Below are 23089 nucleotides of genomic sequence, written 5' to 3'. Positions count from 1 at the left end.
CAGCACATGTGCTTTTAGGTACAAGGTTGCATTTTGCCTTTTCTATTGAGCGCCTGCCGGTATGGTGACACATCACACATGGCTGGGCAACAGAATTCGGTTTCTAGGCTGCCATGGTAAGCCAAAGGGTACGTGGGTTTGGCTTCTAATGCCTTCATAACATGTGGGAATGTTTTCAATCTGCAGCGCCCTCCTTTCCCATAGCAAGCAATGCCGGTTGGGTTTGCCATTTAAAAGGAGGGGCTGCAGTTTTCGGGTGGATGTGCAGCACACATCTTTCCCCCCTCCCCACCTCCCGGGGTGGCTATTTGGGATGATCCCTTCACCCCTCCCCCTGCTGCATGGCTATTCTCAGGGATGATCCCTTTTAGCAAGCGCAAACAGCCCAGCATGAACAGAGTCCTTTTATTGTTCCCTTACAAAAATTCCCCTATGATACCATGAATGATATCACTGTCCTGAGGCTAACACAGAAAGATATAGACTGAATGTTGTTTGAATGTGACCAAAACCCAGGACCATTTGCTGCCATGCTTTGTGCTGCAATGATTCCAGTCTACTTGCTACTGGCTTGGCGTGGTAAAGTGTCCTACCGTGGAGGACAAAATAAGGCAGCCCTCCCCAGAAGCCTTCTGCAAAGGCTTTCAGAGTACCTCCAGGAGAACTTCATGGAGATGTCCCTGGAGGATTCCCGCTCCATTCCCAGACACGTTAACAGACTTTTCCAGTAGCTGTACTGGCCACGAATGCATCCCAAGTCTTCAGGGCAAATCAGACATTAAACACTATTGCTTTTAAACCCTGTACTGTAGTTACAAATGTGCACTCACCAGAGGTGCCTTCTCCGCCTTCAGGGTTGGGGATCCCGCCTTAGGAGGGTATTGGCTCCAGGGTGATGAAAAGGTCCTGGCTGCCAGGGAGAACGGATACACTGCTTGCCTGCTGCGCATTCTCCTCCTCCTCCTCCTCATCCACAAAATCCTCCTCTGTCTTGCGTGAGACTCCCCCCTTGCAGGTGTTACAGACAGTGGTGGGGTAGTGGTAGGGTCCCCCCCTAGAATGCCATGCAGCTTATCATAGAAGTAGCATGTATGGGGCTCTGACCAAGAGTAACTGTTTGCCTCCTTTGTCTTTTGGTAGGCTTGCCTGAGCTCCTTGACTTTCACGTGGCACTGCTGTGTCTCCCTGTTGTAGCCTCTGTCCATCATGCCCTCTGCGATTTTGGCATATATATTAGTATTTCTTCTTTTTGTTTGGAGTTCTCTCTGCACAGATTCTTCTCCCCATACAGCAGTCAAATCCAGTGTCTCCTGTTCGGTCCATGCTGGAGCTTGTTTGCGATTCTGGGGGGACTGCATGGTCACCTGTGCTGCTGAGCTCTCCACGCTGATCAAACAGGAAATGAAATTCAAAAGTTCCCAGAGCTTTTCCTGTGTACCTGGCTAGTGCATTGGAGTTGAAAGTGCTGTCCAGAGCGGTCACATTGGAGCACTCTGAGATAGCTCCTGGAGGCCAATAACGTCGATTTGCGTCCCCACTACTCCAAATTTGACCCAGCAAGATCGATTTTAGCACTACTCCCCTTGCAGGGGAGCCCTTTAGGTCGACGGAACAAGGTTGTTTGTGTAGATGCATTCACTATAAAATCGACCTAACGCAGCTAAATTCAACCTAACCCTTTAGTGTAGACCAGGGCTAACACTCAATGGCATGACCAGATAGTCTCCATTGTTCTGCCATGGCAAGGCTATTCAGTTCCTAATGGTCCTGTTTCAGTTTCTCAGACGTTTTCTGAAAGAAAGGCAAAGATTTATGAAGATTATGATCAGAAATAGAATTCAGAAAATTGACTAGAATTCATAGGTTTATATAAATTCCCCAAATGGTCAAAATCAGCATTTCCTCAGCATTGGTGCTAAGACACCACAATGGCTTCTGCTCTGGAGATCCCTAATTTAGATAGAGAGTGATGTAGCCCCTCACCCAAGAACCAGGACAGTAAAACTGCTATAGAATAGTTTTTTGGAAATCTGTAGCATGTTTTTTTTATATAATTCCAAATGTGTTCTCAGGAACACAAATCTCTGTCCACATGTCAAGAAAACCATAGCAGATTCCTGTAGCTAGCACTGTTCTGACAGAAAAAGTTGTCTTCCCTGCCACCCCCTCATATTTTTTTAAAGCTTATGACCACTGTTCACTGTCCTGTTTAGTTTTATTTGATTTTTTCATCAAACCTGTTTTTCTTGTTACGGTATTATGTGATCCATCATGTATATAAAATTAAAAAAAAAAAAAGAATAAGGCTGTATGCACACTTCAAGGTTCTGATAATATCACAAGTCGTGGGAGCTTTGCTTTTGAGGTTAGTATGATCTCATCAGAATTGCTGGGTGTGGACTAAGAGAAGGAGGTTTTTGGAGCAGTGTCTTACAGCTGCTTTGACTCCCCTAGCCTATGATCTTTGATATAGGAAGAAAACTTCCTAGTATCTATAGATAACTATCTAACCAAAGATCTAATCCTGCACATGTTTACTGCTGGATGTATGTATGTGATTAATCGTATGAAAGCCACTGAGCCTACTCCTAGTAATAAGCATTTACAGGATCAAGGCCCAAGTTTGTATATGTATATAGAAATTGACAATTCTTCTAAAATCAAAGCTTCTTCGCCTAAAAGGGTCCAGGGTGGGCAATTCTGACAAGATCATGCTAACCTTAGAAGGAAAGCTCCCATGTCTTGTGATATTATTGGGACCCTGACATGTCTATACAGCCTTATGCACAGTCTTCTTGTGTTGCTTTGTGTACCTGATGGATCATAAAATATATTTATAACATTTACTCATTTTATCTTTGCTGTATGAACAGGTAATACCCATATTAGATTAATACAACTATTAAGACCTAATCATTGTTGTTTCCATGAGGGCTTACTGAAGGCTGTGATTCAAAAGTAGAGCACCAGGTATTGTCTGCTTTTCCTGCTGGCTATTACAAGCCAACTAACTTATTGCCATAGCACATAACATACCCCATCTATCACAAGCATTTTTAACATAATCTAAACTGAATATTGAATTTAGCCACACCTTATGAAGAGGGGTTTTAATTATTCTTTAGTTCTTAATATAGGGGAGTATGGCCAGGATGGAGGAGGATTGGGTTGTTAGCAAGATAGCTGGAGGGAATCCGAATATATCATTACCTAAGGGAGTGGTATCCTCAATCTTCATCTACTTTAATTCCCTCATCAGCCACATCAAATGATAATGCTGTAGGGCTTAAAAAAATTGGGGCAAAGCTGGGGCAGTGGGAGGCTGATAATGACAACCTGTCTAGATAGCTGAGTGGCAGGCAACTAGAGAGAAACAAGTTTGCAGTATGGCTAGCTTGGGTGAAGCTGTATCTAATTGTTTTTATCAGTTTTTTTATCAAATGAAGGAACACTAGGAGAGATTTGGCACTAGACTAAGCTGGCTAGCTGGCTCAGGTGAGCTTGGCAGGAAAATTTACTCAAATCAATTTTTGCTAAAACCCGAAATCAGTTTGTCCACAACTGATAATTATTGCATAGAGCACAAGAGATATTCATGACTCTGTTGTTCTTGCCTTCAGAGACCTAAAGCACAGTATAGCGTCTTCTACCTGCACAACTAGCACTAGAGGGTCATCAGGCAGATGACTAGGATAGTGGCACTGGGATAGATGGCAGAAACTGAAGGCTCCCCCCCTTAAAAGCCATTCTCCTAGGTAACAGGGACTCAGGGTTCCTGCCTGTTAGGAACAGGAGGGGATGCTGATGAACAGATACTACTCTACGTCGCTGAGTGGGTTGCTGACTTCCAGAGCAGGGTGCAGGCTGAGAATGAGAAGATTCCAGCACAGCTTTCTTCTATCTAGCTGTCTGCATGCAGTAGCAACCCTACAGCCATCTGTCCTCCAAGTCAGACAGCCTTGGGTGCTTCAAATGGGACCACACCAGGCACCGCTGGCTTTATGTTAATCATTATGAACCCAATTCCACAAGATGGTAAGTGCCACCTGAGATTGCATTAAGCACCTCACAGGATGGTCATCAAGGTTATGAGGTCACTGAAAGTGAAATTGCTGGGAAGCAAGGATCAGATACTCAAAAGTATTTAGAGGCCTAACTCCCATTGATTTCTGGGCCTAAGAGACTAAAGAGGGGGGCCATTAGCAGCTACCTCAAACTCTCAGATGTACGCTCTTTAATTCAATCCCTCTTTCATACTGCATCACTCCCTCTTTCCTCTACAAACCTAGTCCAACCAAAATCCATTCCACGTCGCATCCCTCATGCCAAAACTGTCCTTCACTCCCCCAGCCTGCAGAGTGCTTGGGGGCAAGTGTCACATAAAACTAGCTCCAGCTGCAGGGCGCCCTTCCTTGTCAAACACAAGTGCTGCAGAGAGTCTGATGCCCCTTTCCATGGTGCATGTAGTAGAGAGGGAGAGGTATTCCCCTTGGTTCCAGTGCTAGGGGGGTATTGAACACTTCCTGCAAGGTGCACCCTCATTTCCTATTGATTCAATAGGAGGGGAGGTCTCTCAGCACCTTGTAGGAAATGCTGAACACCTCCTTGTGCTGGAAGACACCAGGGAATGCTTTGCAGATAGAGGAAGCTGGCAGTAAATTGTAATGATGATGATGCCGTGTGAAGAATCAAGTCCCATCATGGCAGGTTCTATACAACACATAAAACAATCCCTGTGTCAAAGACCTTTTGGTCCTAAATGAAATAAAGTCAGATGGAGGCGTGGGGGAAAGCATATGAAGAAAGAGGTTCCCACTGATGACAGGCACATGTTATGTTAGTTCTCTTTGTATATTATCCCCCAGTTGCCCCTCCACCAACCTATTGTTAGTTCATTTTTGTTAACTCTTATCCCTAGCCAAATATCTGTTTAGTAATAAACTGGTTGCTCAGCTATTATACATCTGCTAGTTAGTTAATAACGGTTTGGTTTTCAAGTGATTAATATTTATTACTTAATTAACTTATTTATATATTATTTTAGATTATTAATACAAAATTCCCACCGTGTGCCAGAGCAGCGTTTTAGTCAAAATTCACCTAACATCCAATGAGGGGGCAAACCCAAATTTCTCTTTGAGGGTCCTCCATACACTCTCTTGTCAGTACTGATGACATCATAGATGAAAGCCCTTGGTGTCATGCTCATAACATCAAAGGGTCAGACTCCCATGGGAAGGTTTCCCTCTCTCACTATCCACTGCTGCTGTTCTGGCAGCAGCTGAAAAACTGCTCACGTACTAAAGTGACAGGGCCCATATAAATACTTAGAGTTTCTGTCTGGCCTCACCCACATGCCCTCACAAAAGGGAAGGGGTTGGGCCATCAAGGCCAAGTCTGGGCCCATGGGAAGGAGGGGGAAACCGAGCCTGGCCCCTTCCATCCGCCTTACAGAGTTTTGTCACTAATTTATTCCTCAGATTTAGTCTTTGTTTTCAAATTGTCCACAAACAGATTGGGAAAAGCTTGCGTGTATACCATGTTTGATGTTATCTGTGGATTTCTTCAGCAAGCAATTCTTGACCTGCAGACTATTTGCAAACAGTTAGCTGTAAATATTCTTAATTGACACTCTGGTTAGCTACATAAGTCATGTAGTATTGTTTCTATTTCCTGATTGGATGATTTATGAAAGTGACTGACAATAGTAGGTCCAAGGTTCACAGCAGAAAGAAGGGCGTGGGAAAGGGAGCTAGTTCACATCCATTTTAGATTTTAATAGAAAGTCCTTTTCTTGGGTTTGGTTCAGTCTATAGTTAACTCCAGTTAACAAAAGTTTTAGATCTTGAAACAGCCCATTTCCAAATGCCAAGTAGACAGGAGCGGTGCCAGGGTTTTTGCCGCTCTAGGCGGCAGCGCTCCTCCTCCGAGCATTCAGCAGCGGGGGTCCTTCCGCTCCGTGTCTTCAGGGCACTTCGGCGGCGGGTCCTTCACTCGCTCTGGGACCCGCTGCTGAAGCGCCCCGAAGATGCGGAGCGGAAGGACCCCCGCCGCCGAATTGCCGCCGAGGACGGCAGAATGCTGCCTCCCAAATCCTGCCGCCCTAGGCGACCGCTTAGGGTCGCCTAGTGGAAGCACTGGCCCTGCAAGTAGAGGCTCCAGTCCTGCAATTGGATTCAATGGGAAGATCCAGTTGCAAGGATTAGGGCAAAATTACACCGAACTCATACCTTTAGGTGTGAGCCATCCAGGGAAACCTTTCTCCCTAATCTCTTCCCTCCTTCTGTGAAGAGACCACTATTGAAATAGCAATATCCTTGAGTGGAAGGAGGGTGACTAGTCTGGTAAGAGCACAGTTGCTTTAGAGTAGTCGGAAGGAAGCATCTGTGCCCTGTTAATGCTATCTGGTGGCCTCTTTTTCTTTTGGTGTTTTGGTTTGAGAAACAGGAGCAAGGTGCTTCTGGCCCACAAAGGGCTTTCCTCCTCCACACGCCCCAAGAGGTTCGTGCACCTTTTTACGAACACAATTCGAATTCTGAAGACTACAATCTAGTGTAAAATTCACTGGAATGCTTAACCTTAACATTCCCTTTCTGTAATTACTGAGTGCTCAAATATTTTCACAAAGGGTCACAAATATGATCAAATCCAAATTTGCTTTCAAATTCAAACAAATATTTGTACAAATCCTCTCTCTCTCTTACACATGCACACTGTTTGCTTAGTTCTAGTATCTGGCTGTGTGATTTATTTTTATGGCTTTGTAAAATGTAAAACCAAATAAACAAGGGTCCACATCACCCAGCCAAAGACTTAACCAAGAAAACATATGTTTGTACTTAAAATATAACTTGAAAGTTACTTACGGAGTGGGAGAATGTCCAACATGAAACTATTCAGTTCCTCCTTCATTCTGGGGTGGAGAAAAGCCTTTAAACCATGCAAATCATAGTTTGTCTGCAATAACCAGAGGCAAATTAAATTATAGTATCAGCTTCTAAATATAGAAAACATAATTTCACCAGAACTATTCCTTTGCACAAGCTAGACTTTTACATGCTTGCACTGGAAAGGGGATGTTGAGGGACAGTTGGCTGGCCATAGTGGTAATCAAAACTACAAACATATGCAGCTAATCTTCATCAAAAGCTCTTTCAAACTTCATTTGCTATTTCTATAGCACCAGAAGTGTGCACTGTATGGAGGAGATCCGTGCCAGACACATAACATACTCCTTACATCTATTAATGTTTTAAGGCTTAACAGAAGAGCTGCCAATCTGCTTCTGAAAGAGCTCATTTCTACTCACCTATGGTGAAATTCACCCCTACACAGAGGGCCCACAATCCCATGCACCACTTTAGGTCCCATTAAAGTCTTACTTTGAGGGCACAGGTGGCATGTAAGTGGTACATAGACCTTGCACTGGCCCTCTGCACTGGGGTGAATTTGAACCCTAGAGTTCAGCTGTGCACCCAGTGCAGTAAAAGGGTGTTTTGCCATTGGCTCCAGGCATCAGGAATGGGCACATACAGGGCTTTCAGAGACATCATAGAAACAATAAATGACATTTCAAAAAACAAGGGTCAATAGAAATGACAGTCTGCATTATCAGAATCCCTATTGGAATTTGTATGTTAACTTACTCAGGAATTGTCTGACTTCACTTTGTTCAGTCCCTGCAGAATAAATATTCTGTGCCTCATTCTCATATACGCAAAGGCTCTCTGACCCGGAGTTTTATTTTGGTGGAAACAAAATACCTCACTGATCCTTAGAAATATCATTCATTTTCTGATCCCTAGTTACTACACCTCTACTCCGATATAACCCTGTCCTCAGGAACCAAAAAATCTTACCGTATTATATCGAACTTGCTTTGATCCACCAGAGCACACAGCCCCTCCCTCCCCTCCGGAGCACTGCTTTACCATGTTTAATCTGAATTCGTGTTATATCGGGTCACGTTATATTGGGGTAGAGGTGTATATGATTTTACACCCATCACTCTAATAACAGTTCTGCAGAACTCAGGCACTTTCCATTACTCTAGTTACCTTTATCTTTGCTATACAAAGATATTTGAGTACAAGTCCTCTGGGCTCACTGTCTGCATTAGCATATTGCCTTCTGGATACTTATTAGCATCCTGTAATAAATAAAGGGGTTACACACACTCACTCCACCACAACAGGGTCATCAGGAGTGCTGAGCTAAAGAACCTCCTTGTATTCTGCAGACACGGTTGTTATAGTGTGCTTTCCTTTGGTTTCCCGTCCCCTTCCAACAGGAAGAGAGCAGCATGGCTTTTCTCTTATGAGAGGGTTAGCTATTGTTACACATCTCCGCCTCCCCATTCTGTTTTTCAAAGGCTAGAACAGATTGAGTACAAAGACTGATGTCCAAAGCCATTGACCAACCCTTCTGAGTTAACAGATGAAATGTAATGTCCAGGACTGCAATCCTTGACCTTGTGTGAGCCTTGATACAACTCCTACAGTAGTTCTCTCACAGATGAGTCCCCCACTAGTATTAACCATACGTATTGATGGGGTTGGATGGAAGGACAATTCACTCAATGGCTGTTGGCCCTAAGCCTTGGACATCAGACACTCGGGGCCACATTCTGCCCTTGGATGTGCAATATGGCATGAACACATTATGACTTTAATGGGAGCCCTGCCTGCTGAGCTGACAGCAGAATTTGGCTGGAATGGATCCTGAAGAAGAGACTTTCCTTTGTTCTTTGTCATCTCTGAAAGGATTTCAAAGTTCTTGAAGCCTGTTATTTCTATGCAACAATTACAACACTTTTGTAGTTTTTAAAAAATATTCACATTTTCCCCAAATACCCAACTTCATGAAGAACATGCCACACAAGGTTGAAAGTGTCAAGGTATTTTCCCTTTTGGCACCAAGTCTTAGTCCTGGGCTATATTTTTATGTTGATTTATGAAGCTGCATTTCCTATTGCATGGAAGAAAAGAATATATTTTTAAAACAAATTACTCTCCAACATTCAGTAGACAAAAGTAGATTCCAATCAACATAGGGCCATGTTCTGATTTCTTATTCGTGTTGAGTAGTACTTTACTCTGTGATTAATCCCATTGGAATCAATTGCCTTACTTATGGAGTAAAATACTGGTCAATATTAGTAACGATATTGAAATCTGAACCTCAGTGACAAGAATTCCTCTCTAACCACATAACATACAATAAATTATCAAAAATAATGCCAGTGAAAAACAAAACAAACCCTCATGATTAATTTTACTTTTATACTTACATTTAAATGAGCAGCAGACCAGGAATTCTTATGTTCATCTATTCAAGACTTTTTCTTTACTTCTTTCTTTTACACAGGGCTGAAACATATTTAACAAAATAATAGATTTATATGCTTCATTTATATGCTTGAGTGTTATACACTGGGTAAAAGACAATGAAAATGTTCTTGTATACTGTGCTATGGAGAAATGCTAAACTTGCCATGGAGAAACCTATATGGAATTTTTATAGACATGATCTTATGCTGGGGTGGAAGTTCCATAGAACATTTCAGCTATTCAATTGTTTTGGTTGGTGATGTTGAGGGGAAGAGTATTGGTGAAATTATTTAACTACTAGAAGTGTATGATGTGTCTCCGCAGAGTTCTCAATTCCTCCTGACTCAAATGTTGATGGCCTCACCCTGGGGGACATCAGACAGGGACAAATGGCAGGAAAGGGATAGTACAGTGTCCGGGGTGGAAGGAAAGAAGCCACATTTAAAGATGTACAGGAAAATAAACATTTTCAGTGCTTCTTGCCTAGTCTCGTACATCTCTGCGGAGTTCTGAAAACTAACGTGTATAAAGAATATAGGCCTGGATCTCATAAGGAATTAAATGGGACTGTTCATATGTTTAAAGTCAAATATATATGTACTTGTAAAAGGGGTAAGAGGTGTGATTGATATATATATAAGGGGAAACTGGTTACCTGTGTGTTGTTTTTGGAAGTCGTCAGCTTCCTCTCCTCTTCTGGAGGTCCTTATGTTTTGTTCATTAGGGAGTGTCATGACTAATGGAAAAGTCATTATATTGCTTTACACAGAGTGACTGCTAATTCTTTATCTCCTTGCAAAACTCCTATTGATTAAACTGAGGCCAAGATCAAGCCCATAATGCTTAGTGTAAGGAATACTGTAGGACAGGGGTTCTCAACCTTTTTCTGAGGCCCCCCAAACATGCTATAAAAACTCCACGGCCCACCTGTGCCACAGGAACAGGTTTTCTGCATATAAAAGCCAGGGCCAGTGTTAAGGGGTGGCAAGCATGGCAATTGCCCAGAGCCCCATGCCACAGGGGCACCATAAAGCTAAGTTGCTCAGGGTCCTAGGCTTCAGCCCCCTGCAGTGGGACTCTGGCTTTCTGCCCTGGGCCCCAGAAAGTCTAACACTGGTCCTGCTTGCGGATCCCCTGAAACCTGCTCATGCCCCCCCAGGGCTACACTAGGGATTTTTAGCGAAATTTCCCACCATTACTAACACTGATGCACCTTCACAGCTGAAAATAACTGTGGGAGTGCTAATGCATACCAGGATTTTTAACACTGTGCTATGTAAACCTGCTCTAAGAAGGGCTAAGTGACATGGTGTTGAAAATGCCAGAAGCTGCAGGAACCTGCTCTACACTAGTACTCCCTGTGTTACTACCAATGCTGGAGCTGCACAGGTGTGAGGAATGGTGGGAGATTTTTGCCACGCAGCATGAACAAGCAGGATGATCATTCTGATTAGTTAAAGAAGTTAGCACCATACGTTAGCAGAGCATATGGTGACAAAACAGACATAGAGATTTGCCAAATGGTTCATGAAAGGGGATTAGTCCAGTGTAGGTTATATTATTGTGTAATGATCCCTTTGTTAGACCTGCATTGCACATACCACCTTGAAGGGTTTAATCAAACCTTTCTTTCCTTTACATTATTATCAAACTCCTTTCATTGTGAGTACTAAAAGAGGATACATATACATAATGCTTGACCCTTTGTTTCCAATAACATGTTCAAATTTAAGTGCAGGTGACATTAAATAGGTATTTGTAGTTGTGTCCAGTAGTTTGGATATTATACCACAACAGATATAACTTTTTTGAGTTAAGTCCTTTTTGCATGTGCTGTACCTGATTCTGATCTCAGTTATGCCTCAGTAAACCTGGACTCACTCTACCCAAGTCAGTGGAATAACTCCAGATTTATATTGGTGTAACTGAACTCAGAATCCAGCCTGCTCTAGCTCAAGGACTTGACTGGCTATGGGATCAAGTCCCACGCCAGTTGTGGGTTTCTATACAGGGCTGAAACTAGATGGGGAGATGGTCTTGTAATTAAAGCACTGGACTAGGAGGCAAGGGCTAGATTTCAGCCTTTCTGTGCCACTCTTTTGATATATAAGGGCCAAACAGCTGCACTAAATGAGTAAATCAGGAGTCCTCCAATGTGGGGGAATTCCCGCTGGCATAGAGTAGTGCACTGCTCTCAAGTGATCCTCTGGTGGCATAATAGTCTTTCGGAATGGGCACCATTATCAGCAGGCATCACTTATGTCCCTGAGCAGGATGTTTACCCCAGTGCCCCGTCTAACGTTGCTTCTCTCATTAAAATAGTTTCTAATGTTCCAGGCTGTGCAAGAGCTATTGTTAAAAGTATAACAGCAGGCATACTTGGCTATGAATCACTGCACTGCTATCTAACATACTACTGTGTGACACACTTCTAGAACCTTGACTACAAAAGGCTCTCTAGAAACCCAAATCATATTCTGCTCTGTAGCTCTTATATGCAGTTTAAATGGAAAGGGAATAGTCCTAGTGAAAATTTGTCTTCAAATAAATATGTTTCTGGGTGTTTTTCAGTTTTAATAAACCAGTGAGCTAATCACCAATGAAAAACTAAAACTGGCATCCATTGACCCTATAATTTCACACACAGGTTATAATCAGGGCAAGAGAAAGGTGGTTTGTTAGCAAGAAAGAATCTTTCCCATTCCAGAATCAGATCTTCCTCTGATATCTCAGCCCTCCTCTGAATAATAATACTGAAGCTTTATTAGTTAATCAATAAGCCATGATACAGGGTAGGGTTATCCTAAAATAATCACACCCTAGAGCATTTTGAGGCATGAACCTCATGCCTCTAATCAGATTGGGGCAAGATTATCTTTTGGTAACCGCGCCCCTGGGAATGGTCTCATTTCTATTATGAGAACATTTTATGGTAGAAGAAAATGTGTGTTTCTGCTAGAGAAAGATTAAACTGGTAGTTTAAAATTAGCAGCCATTTCTGCTGAGTTGAAATATTAGTCTCCCTGTTTAGAATGCTCAAAGTCAAACAGAATCCTTCCCCCCCAGTCCAAGTGGTTTCAAAGCAAAAGCATACGTGAGTGACGTGATTGGGATGCAGTTTAGCCTAATAGAGATGCACTGAGGAGAATTAAATTGCATAGAATGACAAGAAAAGGCAGCAGCAAGTTTGCTGTGGTGCTTCAAAACAAAGAAAGCCACAGCCCTTTCTGAAAAAAATGGGGTTTGTCTGCTCTCTGAAAAAGTCTTGCTTTCCTGCAAAAATAAGGAAGGCCAGGAATGTATGGATTGCTAGTGATTCCCCTGTATGCAAATACTACACATTCCGGTCCCTTAGTTGGAGTTCCAGTTATTTTCTTAAATAGGGAATTTTTTTACAATTTGGAATATTTAAAAAAAGAGTTTTTTGAAAAGTGGAAAATAGAAAACTGCAGTGAGGCAGGCAATACACTTTTAAAATAATTATGCTGATCACAATTAAAGTTGGGTGAATACTGTGAAAATGTCCCACACATATTTGTTCAAGTTGTAAAATCAATTCACTCCAGCTAGACTTTTGAACTTTTTGAGTTACTTTCTGTGAACTTCCATGTGAGTAAGTTTTACTGGCCTGAATGTTTAGGGAAAGCACATCTTAAAGCTGCATGCAAAAATAATTGCAAAAAGCAAATTTTAAATGTGCATGAACAAGTATCTGCACCAGAAGTGCTTATGCTCTCAGCCAATCCAGGAAATGAAATTGCAACATTCAATATTTGAGGGTATGATTTTTGTTACATTCTACCAAGGAGATGCTTCTAACAAACAGGGGGGATTTGATTATTGCATCAGTTGTGTGTTCATAACTCCCACTGAAACCAGTCCCTGAGCTTTCTTTATATTTAAGAAGGAACAGCTGAAGGAGACTCCCTTCTGAGCCTCAACTGAGGGCAAGGTGAGAGGATTGGCTCCACCTGTGGGCTATTCCTAGACCTACCCAGAAGCAGAGAAGGTCTAGAAAACAGTCCTTATGCACATGTTCAGGTATTGTTGTAGGTGAAGTATGGGCATGAGCTAATCCTAGGCAGAGATGGAAAAGCTCGATTAGTTTATCGAGTCCATTTCCTTGGCAGTACAGGATTGTTCCAGATATCTGCCACCTCCCTTTTACACAGGCTAATGGGACTTAGTCAGGAAGTTTCCATTGTTGTTCAGACAGCATTCTCCTTTTCTTAGGGAAACATTCCTTATTTATACTGTGCCCCAAAAATGTGCTAGGCACTTTACAGAACAAAGAAAAGATGCGGCACCTTCCCTGAAGAGCTTACAGAATATAGACAGCTGGGAATAACAAATAGGAAGGAGGAGAGTGGGTGAGGGAGAGGCACAGGTTCCAGCAATAAGATCACACTGTTTAGCATCATTATTAATTTTATCCTATTATTAGTTATTGCACTAACCTACATTTTTCTTCTCTAGCCTTGAATTTGACACCCTTCAAATATTTGTAGTTATCATGTCATCCCCTGTCCACACGTTGTCATCTCTTAGCAAAGCTATATTTAGCTCTTTTAATCTTTCAAGTCCCTCCTGCCAGTGGTGCTGGAACAATTTTTATAGAGGGGGTGCTGAAGGCAGAAACCATGTATTTGGGTTACTACTAGTTCATAGGGGTGCAGCAGCACCTCTACCAGCACCTATGCCTCCAGCCCTCTGATAATTTCTGTGCCTCTTTTCTGTTCTCCTTCTAGTGTATTAGTATCTCTAATAAGGTGGAGTCCAGAAGTGGGCTCCATGTTCTAAATGTAATCACACCAGAGTCACAAAGAGAAGGCTTATTACTGTGATGCCTCTGCATTTACAGCCCAATAGCAGACTGGCTTTGCTGCTGCTCTATTTCATTGTAAACATTTATGGAGCTTGTCATCATCTATCACCCCACCAGCTCTCTTTCAGTATTATCGGCTTCCAGCTCTAGTCTTCCCCTTGTATGCTTATGTTTTAGAGTTATTTTTCCATGGCTGTATTAATGTAAATTTCCCAAATTGAACCTCTTTTCTGTCCACATTTCTGATACCTTTAGATTCCTTTGAATTACATCTCTGAGGAAAACTGACCACCAGTGAGAACAATGTCACATCATCTACATTTCATTAACAGGCTTAGTGCTTTTCCTATATGATTAAGGAAGATGTTTAAAAGGGTGGTTTGTTTCCCCCTAACAGTGATCTCTGTGGTATTCTAGTAGGCGCCTTCCTCCACCTCCATAGTATTGCCATTTAGCCTTAGCCAGAGGTGCTTGCAGGCTCTGAGCCTTTGAAGGTTTGTGATTATTTAAGTACAGGGAATACTATTCTAGCAAATAATGCAGAACTTTTGTTGTCCCATCAGGACAATAGTCCTGATGGAGACTCCAGTTTTTAGAAAAATGTTTTTCTGTGCGTGTCTTGCAGCTCTGTGTGCTGAGTCTGATGTGTCACTTTTGCACCCATAGATACCTTGCAGCAACATTTATATTATCTCAAACTGGTTTGTATTGTTGCCCAGAACATCTCCACCAGCGCAGTTAAGAACAAAGAAATGAGCTCCTATTTAATTTCAGCCGTACACATTTCTAAACTGCTTCAATGTTTAGGTTGTGACTTGTGGTTTAATTATGTGTTAACAATATAATTATAACTAGCTGTATATTGCACCCTAGATGCTAAGAATTGTGCAGGGTTTCAGCCATGCAATGGCTATGAAATTCAGTGGGAATCTTACAGCTATAAACTCCCACATCTTTTTCAGGGCCAGTTTTCAAAGGAGATCACAACAGGGCAAAATGCATGTTCCCTTTTTACTCTAGCTTATGAGCATTATTGCAAAATTGTCCATGGGGAGGGGGGGAAGGGAAGGTTGTTGCATCTGAAATATGTGGTGCTGAACATATTGGAAGACAACGTTCCTTTTGTGCCCAAACTCCCAATGACTTTGATGGAGGTTTGGTATGTGTATAATGTTCTGACAACTTCTATTTATGGGATAATAAAAGACCGGTGTGACAGATTGCCTAACCTGATGTGCATTTATTGTACAAAGAACAATTTTAGCTGGTGCTTTTTAATTGATTAATATTTTCAATTGCAGGAGTGTATCTGGAATCTCACAATTCTGAAAAAAGTGCACAACTCCCTGGTCATCATTTGAAGATCATCACTGGATAATGCAGAACCTGATTCAAAGGCTGCTGAAGTCAGAGAAAGTCTTTCTATTACCTTCAAAGGCCTTTTAGTAGGGTCCTCAATATCTAAACAAATAGGGACAAATTCCACACTGCGTAGGGTTACCATATTTTGTGCCTCCAAATGGAGGACACTCCCCGGGGCCCCGGCCCCGCCCCCAGCCCCGCCCACGCCCCGCCCCAACTCCGCCCCCTCCCAAAGTCTCTCCCCTGCTTCCCGCGAACATTTAATTCGCGGGAAGCCTGAAGCAGGTAAGGGGAGGGGGGAGGAGGCGCGGCCCAGGCTGGCCCCCCGGCGGCTCCAGCCTGGATCGCCTCGGGCCCTGGGGTGCCGGCCCCGACCGACCACCCCCCGCGGGCCCGGCTCCCGGCCCGGTGCACCCCCCGGCTCACGACCCCGGCTCACTCCCCGACCCCGGCTCCCGACCCCGGCTCCCGGCGCACCCCCCGACCCCGGCTCCCGGCCCGGCGCACCCCCCGACCCCGGCTCACTCCCCGACCCCGGCTCCCGGCCCCGCGGGTCCGGCCCGGCCCGGCACCATGCCCCCGGCCCCGGACAAAGAGGCCCCGGCCGAGCCTCCCGATTTTCCCGGACATGCCCGGCTTTTGGGGATTTCCCCCCGGACGGGGATTTGAGCCCCCAAAAGCCGGACATGTCCGGGAAAATCCGGACGTATGGTAACCCTAACACTGCGCCACTTGAGAAGCAGGTTGCAGAAGGTGCAGCCCACAGCAGGGGAAGGGCAAAGGTGGTTAATATACCATCTTTGCATTTCCCTAATTCTGGACTGCTCCACCCACCAGTGCACTCCCTGGCATGAGCTTGAGCAGCCATTGGGCCTGCAAAATTGATGGCAGCTTTGCACGGCTGTCTATGGGCTAAATTCACAGCTCAGATTAGCTGGAATGCTCTGTGCTCTGCCTGTTCCCCTCTTGTCCCTACACAGGGGCGCACCCTATGTGAAGACTCAATATTGCACATACTGTACACAATTATTTTTCATAATGAATTTTAATATGATCAATTTTAGCATGCAATATAGACAGCAGAAATATACATTGATACAATGGACTAGAATAAGTCTGGATCAATTAAACAATATTAAATTTTATATTATATACACCCACACACACACCTCTACCCCCATATAACGCTATCCCCGGGAGCCAAAAAATCTTACCACGTTATAGGTGAAACTGCGTTATATCGAACTTGCTTTGATCCGCCGGAGCCTGCAGCCCTGCCCCCCGCCCGAGCGCTGCTTTACTGCGTTATATCTCAATTTGTGTTATATCGGGTCACGTTATATCAGGGTAGAGGGGTGGGTGTGTGTGTGTGTATATATATATACACACACACACACTTTACTATGTGGGATCATAAGATTTAATATGATAACACAAATGCCAATCTTTCAAAAAAAAAAGTATATATTTCAAACTGTTATGTAAAACTGACTTTATAGTGCACAGGTGGATGGCTGCTGCAATGACACCATTGCGCTGTTAGAAATTAATGCACTTAAAAGGTGACATAAGATGAAGGGGGGAAAAGACAACAGTGAATAAAGTAGGTGCTCTAAGCAAAGTCCGTGATGGCTGGAGGTGTCATGAAGGTTTTTACTGCTAGAAGTTTTGGAGGAGCTGCAAAAGAAATGTCTCACTGGGGTCTTTTCAACTTTTTGCCATTAAAAATTTTATCTGAAACTAGTCTAATACACTGGTTAAATATAAAGAGATGTGAACCAATCCAAATTTTCATAAATGCTGCAACATATTTATCAGACTTCCTAGATTTCCTAACCTATCAGGTTTTGGGAAATTTATAAATATTTGTTGGAACATTCTAGTGTATTATTTCAAAAAGCCATGGCTATCTCTCAGGTAAATACTACCCACTTAGTAATTGTCTACAGAAGACTTTTTTTTTTTTTTTTTTTTTTTAAAGGGCAGTAAAACTCCCATCCCCCCTCCACGAAACTATATAGCTAAAAAATAACCATGTGGGACAAAAGAAGAAGAGACAGGGAATTAAAGGAAAAGGCTGACATTTACTCCCTGAACAACACAAGTGCCAATCTTAATTTTGAAGTTTCTAGCTTTTTATATGAAAACTTCAGTAATGTTTACATCTTTTTATTTAATAAATATGTTCAAAAATGACATGTATAGCAATAAACATTAGTGAACATTTCTTATCCAACAGCTGAGTGCAGTGGGAGAGAAGACCTGTCATTCAGCCCATGCCCTTTGCACAGATCTAGCAATCACATTATTTCCCTTGACAACATGTCTTTAGGGTGCAGCTTGTCCAACAAGATTTCCACATTTTTATGGAGTCTCTCTTCTTGATCAGAAGCATTTCTTAATTTTCTTCTGAGCTTGTGATTCTCTGCTAAAAGTTCATCCAATTTCCTCTTCAGAGTTTTTGGACTGTCTGTGATATGGTAATGGTGGTCTGTCTAATTTAAAGATAAAAGAAAGCAAAAATGCTGGATGTTTGCTATTTTTGTTAGAATCAGAGCTAATTGGGGTTTAATTTACCAAAAAACCCAAACCAAAACTAAAAAGCCTCCATGGTGGAACTGGGAGTAGCGTGAGGACCTCATAACAACATGATGCAAAGCTGTGGAGAAGGGAAAGAAAGTACGAGACAAGTCTACACTCAGATCCACTTGCAGAGTGTCTTTGTGCCTATACGGAGCCCCACTGAAGCCAAGCTAGCAGATCTGATTGAAAGATGGGGCGCTAGAACTCAGCTGCCAGACATAAGTACCAGAGCTCATTCTGGCCCTACTACAATACACCCTAGTTGTCAGCTCCGTTGATTTAGAGTTTGTAGTGGAAGAAGCACCTGCTGACATGCTGTATTGCCACGTACTGGCCCAGTTTAACCTCTGCCCACAGGAGAATCCTCAGAGCTATAAGAAGTGGACACAGGATATAGAGTCCATTGAATGCTCTAATAAATAGGACATATTAAGATATGGGTTTGGCTCAGCACCTACGAATTTTTTGATGCGCTGTGTATCAGTAGTGTGGTGATAGTGTAGACTAATGTGGCAGCAGTTATTTATTTAGATTTGTTAAAAGGTGCCCATCCATTTCACAGGGGTGTTTGTAATTGCAATAACTCATCTACTGCCTTGAATGTTGCAGCTTGGTGCATCACGGCAAGGGATACTGATCAAACATCAAGGTTCTGCTCTTACGAAAAAGGTACCATGCAATCTTTAAAATCCACCTGAAAAACCATTAGGTTAGCAAAGGGAAATGTGGAAAAATGGCTCATCCAAAGGATGAGAACATTTCTCCTCTGAAAGTTGCACGACTGAAGCAGCACTTCCCTTGAGTTCTGGGCTCAGAGGTCAAAGTGCTAGCAATTTAGCCCTTAATATAGCATGCCATGGAAAGAGTTAAGTTCACATATGTGAGATTTACATCTTCTGGATACCTCATTTCCATATAAAATGCAATTTTTTCCCTCTGACCAGCTGGGCATTTTGTCCTGAACTAGCTTACCTGGATGTAGAACCTACTTCTACAGTTTTCAGAATATTTTTTTTATTTTTCACTTACAAAGGTAGTTTAGTGCCTAGGATGCACCTTGACCTGGTAAAGGTATCCCCTGTAAAGCCAAGAAGGTGGTTCTGTCTCCATGTCCAATCAATCAATCTTTCAAGCTTCTCTAGGGACATGGTTAACAACAGTGTCAATTGTGACTGTAAGCATGTACTCATTTCATATACAGTGGCTACTGCTAAATATTTAAGAGCTTTTGCTTCATTTATTTCTTTTCCTAAATATACAGGGAAACAGTACTGCCTCCTATAGCACTCTGTGATAACTGTAGGCAAATGCTATCTTGAACTGAACAAAACATTTAAAACATAAAATCACTGAATCTTATGTTTCAATATACTAAGATTTTCACGGGTAGTGTGGAGTCAACAGGAGTTTTGAGTGTATAAGGGCTTTAAGATTGGACTCAGTGTCAACAAGAGAACATTTTTTAAAGCCTAAAACAGAAAGAATGTAAAAGGAGGAAGTCTACCCATTGTAGTTTTGATGCTCACCATTACTGTGTCCTGTGTATTACACACCCCACTGGTGTCTACCTCATGAACACAGCTGAAGTTTTCTGTTAATCTTTTTGGGTTGTTCGCTGTTTTCTACAAAAGGAAACAACAACACAGGAATTTAATTCCCCCCTTGGAAATCTCGAATGGAGTGGGAGTGTGAATGATGTTATGCCCCCAAAACAGAATTAACAGGATACAGCTTTTTCTCAACTTTTAAAAAACTTTTCTGCCTTTCTCTCACTCCAAACCAGTGAGAAATTGGAGTCCTGTATAAACTTGGAAATTCAAATGCTCTCTTTCAGGCCAGTTCATATGCATTCACATATGATCGCATGATGCAGATGCTTCATGGCTGAATGTGAAGAACATTAATTTGTTGCACATTAGACAAGTTATTGAAAGACAAAGAGATGGGTTTTCTGATATCTAATTCTGCTCAAAATTCTTTCCAGCAATCCTAGGCTATGGGTATAATCCTGACCCTATTGAGATCAGTGGCAGAACTATCACGGTCTTCAATGGAGCCAGGATTTCAGTCCAGGTATCTTAATTGCTTCATGGCAGATGTCTGTTGCCTCACTGTAAACCCCACACAAGCACATTTTACAACATTTTTACATCTTTGTATTTTTTGTTCTTCAGTGAGCCTAACAAATGTTAATTGTTGCCCCAAGACCAATGAAGCACAGCATCACACAGTATCCCACATTATTTTAAAATGCTAAAATAAGCAAGTATTTGTCCTATTCAAATTGACACAGAATTGGTCATTAATACAGGAAATACAAAAGGAAAGGCTCACGTTGTGACACTACTGTTTCAGTATTCAGTCTCAGTTCTGCTGCTTACCTTTACCGTGGCTGGTATAACATACACCTCACTGGGATCTGCCTCGAGAGGAGGATTTTCTTGAAATATTCCAGCACATTTGGAGTTCTTCGCTGATCTCCGTAGAGAATTATCTATTCTCTACAAAACAAAGAATGCAATTAAAGTTCAGAGAGAACGGCAGTTCAGAGAACGAAGGTTGGTGGCAATGGGGTTTTCATCAGCAAAGCCAGGTTTTATAAATGTTATATTTGGTGTTGACTCTACCTCCTTCACATCTGCTTCTACAGGCATCAGATCAGGCTTACTGTTAGAAAAGAGCCCAGCAAACTGTAGAAGCTGCCACAGAGATGTTGAGACCTGGTCCACATAAGTGTGAATGGGAAAGGTACTGGTCTATGCAATTGTAAACAGAAGGAAAAACTGTCCATGAGAAATTCTCTCTATTGAGATGTGATCCATACGGCGACAAATTTAACAATTGCAGTCTTTAGTTTAACAGAAATAATATAGGCTGAAAGAATCTGAACTAGACACAAGGACACAGCTTTTGCTTTTACTTAACCGATCAGTTTTTAATTACAGTTCTAGAATGCATAATTTAGCCACTGATATACATACACTCCCTCTGACACCTCAACACCCTCCACCCCCAAGATTTTACTAAAGCTATTTTTAGATGACCTAACAAAGGGTTATTAGCATATTAGTAATAGTATGGCACTCTGTGTGAAATGTCACTCCAAAAACATGCCACCTGAGGCGGTTATGTACTTCAGTTGATAATGAATCAGTTATTTTTAATGAAATCACAGTGTGTCACATTTTATACCTGAAAATTGTCAGGAAAGGAAAATATAGAAGGACAACTCCCTTCCTTTAAAAATTTCTTTCCATTAATTTCTTTGAAGCAGCCAGGATTAAAATGTTGAGAACAAATCATATCCCATTCAGATGGTGTCCAGAGTTTGCCACTCACAGGGTCAGCCCGATGTACTGCCTGGGCCCACTGCTGTTTTTTCTTATTATCCTTGGGAAACCTAAAACAGAAATAACAAAGTTCACAGATCAAAGAACATCAGCTGGATTTTGTTTAGTAATTATACTTTACTTAGGGATGTTGTTACCCATACAGGCCACTACAGTCAATGGGACAACTCAGATGCTTAAAACTGTGCACTTACTTAGTACCTTGCTGAGTTGGGGCCAGAGAGAAACAGCATGGTCCAGTACATAGTGCATGGCCTGGGAGCTGGGGGACCTAGATTCTATTCCCAACTTTCCAACTGACTACACTTTTGCCCTTGGGCAAGTGACTTAAATCTCTGTGTCTCAGTTTGCCCCTCTGAGAACTAGGGATAATAATGCTCACTTACATTTGTAAATCACTTTAAGAATCGGGGGGAGGAGGGGGAAGAGAACCTAAAATATTACAAAGTATTTAGTGAGGATGACAGCTCAATTAAATAAAAACTAAAAAGAACATACTGGGTTATCCACTGGGTTTGAAAAGAGAAGGTACTCCGGGAGAAACACAAATCTCCTTATTAAAATGTCCAGTTGGATAAAAAATTAGAGGGGAAGAAGTAACGTACATACATCTTCTAAGTTCACTAGATACACTGTAAGACTCTCACAACACAATCTCACATGTTCTTTGTAAATGGTGAAATTCTCATCACTTAAACATTTTAAATGGACTGGACAAAGCACTGAAGAGTATACTGCAGAAAAAAATTGCTCATTAGCTTCAGAGAATTTACTAGATGACCTAATAGGCTTATTTCCATTTCTTAGTTTCTGTGATATGCATGTCACATTCACAAACCCAGTTCTACTTAATTTCACGCCACTCAGTTCCCAGAAGCGGCACAGACTCCACATACAGAGAATCAATTATGCTTTTAAAATCGTATAATAATTTTCAAGGATTCCAAGGTAGAAATAACAACGTTAGTGTAGATGATGCTCTCCTAAAAATTCATAGACCAGGTGCCAGTTAGGAGAAGGTTTCCATCTAACTCAGACTAGGGCAACACAATGGACAATACAAAAGCATAAAGGTTTGGTGCACAATTGGTGAGAAGGAAGATAGGAACGCTTCATGAAAGGAGTGGATTTTTGGAAGGATCTGAAAGAGGCAAAGAAGGGTACATGATGCTTAGGAAGTAGGAGGTAAAGGCAAGGACGATGGGTGTTATATTCTCCCAGCTGTGTGCATATGACCCAAATTACTGGTAAACAGAGATAGATGCAAGTATTTTTCAGAAAATTATACAATATGCTTGACAATGGTTGCTTTGGCCTTCAGAGGGTAAAAAAGTTTGAAGGCCATATTTTAAATAATTAAATTAATAAAAGACCATTTATAAATCATTTTTGGGTCAGGATGAGTCACCAAAATGTGGGAAATAGCATGGTCTGGTACTAGAATTAGTGCTTAGAGAAGGGGACCGAGAGTCAGGAGACCATAGTTCTAGTTCAGACAGTGCCACTAACTCACTGTCTAGCCTGTACAGCCAAACATTCCAAGGCAGCCTTCATCTTCAGAGATGTTGAATACCTAAAATTCTCATTTGAGCCAATAGGGGTTTCTGCATTTGAAGTCTTAAATCTCTAAAGCTGAGCAC

General features: G+C 42.1%; 1 protein-coding gene and 1 long non-coding RNA gene across 6 annotated transcripts in view; both read right to left on the bottom strand.

Annotated features, from left to right (window-relative positions):
* Positions 1-1538: 1538 nt before the first annotated feature.
* LOC117878661 lies at positions 1539-12983 on the bottom strand. Of its 2 annotated transcripts, XR_004646047.1 has the most exons (4): positions 9985-12983; positions 9290-9368; positions 6867-6957; positions 1539-1791 (listed from the first exon to the last, which is right to left on the bottom strand). It is a non-coding gene; the product is annotated as an uncharacterized LOC117878661 (long non-coding RNA). The 2 variants fall into 2 exon arrangements; XR_004646046.1 differs by lacking the exon at positions 9985-12983 and having other exon boundaries at positions 9290-9826.
* A 4516-nt stretch (positions 12984-17499) lies between these two features.
* Positions 17500-23089, bottom strand: part of LOC117878659 (THAP domain-containing protein 6-like) — a 29785-nt gene continuing 24195 nt past the window's right edge. For 3 of the 4 annotated variants that reach the window (XM_034772981.1, XM_034772982.1, XM_034772983.1), the window contains 4 exons: positions 21292-21499; positions 20481-20600; positions 19626-19721; positions 17500-18011 (listed from right to left, as the gene is read on the bottom strand). In XM_034772981.1, the coding sequence (XP_034628872.1) occupies positions 17817-18011; positions 19626-19721; positions 20481-20600; positions 21292-21499 (619 nt within the window). In that variant the 3' untranslated portion in view covers positions 17500-17816. The remainder of the gene's footprint in view (positions 18012-19625; positions 19722-20480; positions 20601-21291; positions 21500-23089) is intronic. The other variant, XM_034772984.1, reaches the window with a different exon arrangement.

The sequence above is a fragment of the Trachemys scripta genome, chromosome 6, assembly GCF_013100865.1.
Source record: "Trachemys scripta elegans isolate TJP31775 chromosome 6, CAS_Tse_1.0, whole genome shotgun sequence".
Classification (NCBI taxonomy): Eukaryota; Metazoa; Chordata; order Testudines; family Emydidae; genus Trachemys; species Trachemys scripta.
The sequence above is the reverse complement of the archived record's forward strand: the minus strand, read 5'-3'. Positions and strand labels throughout refer to the sequence as shown.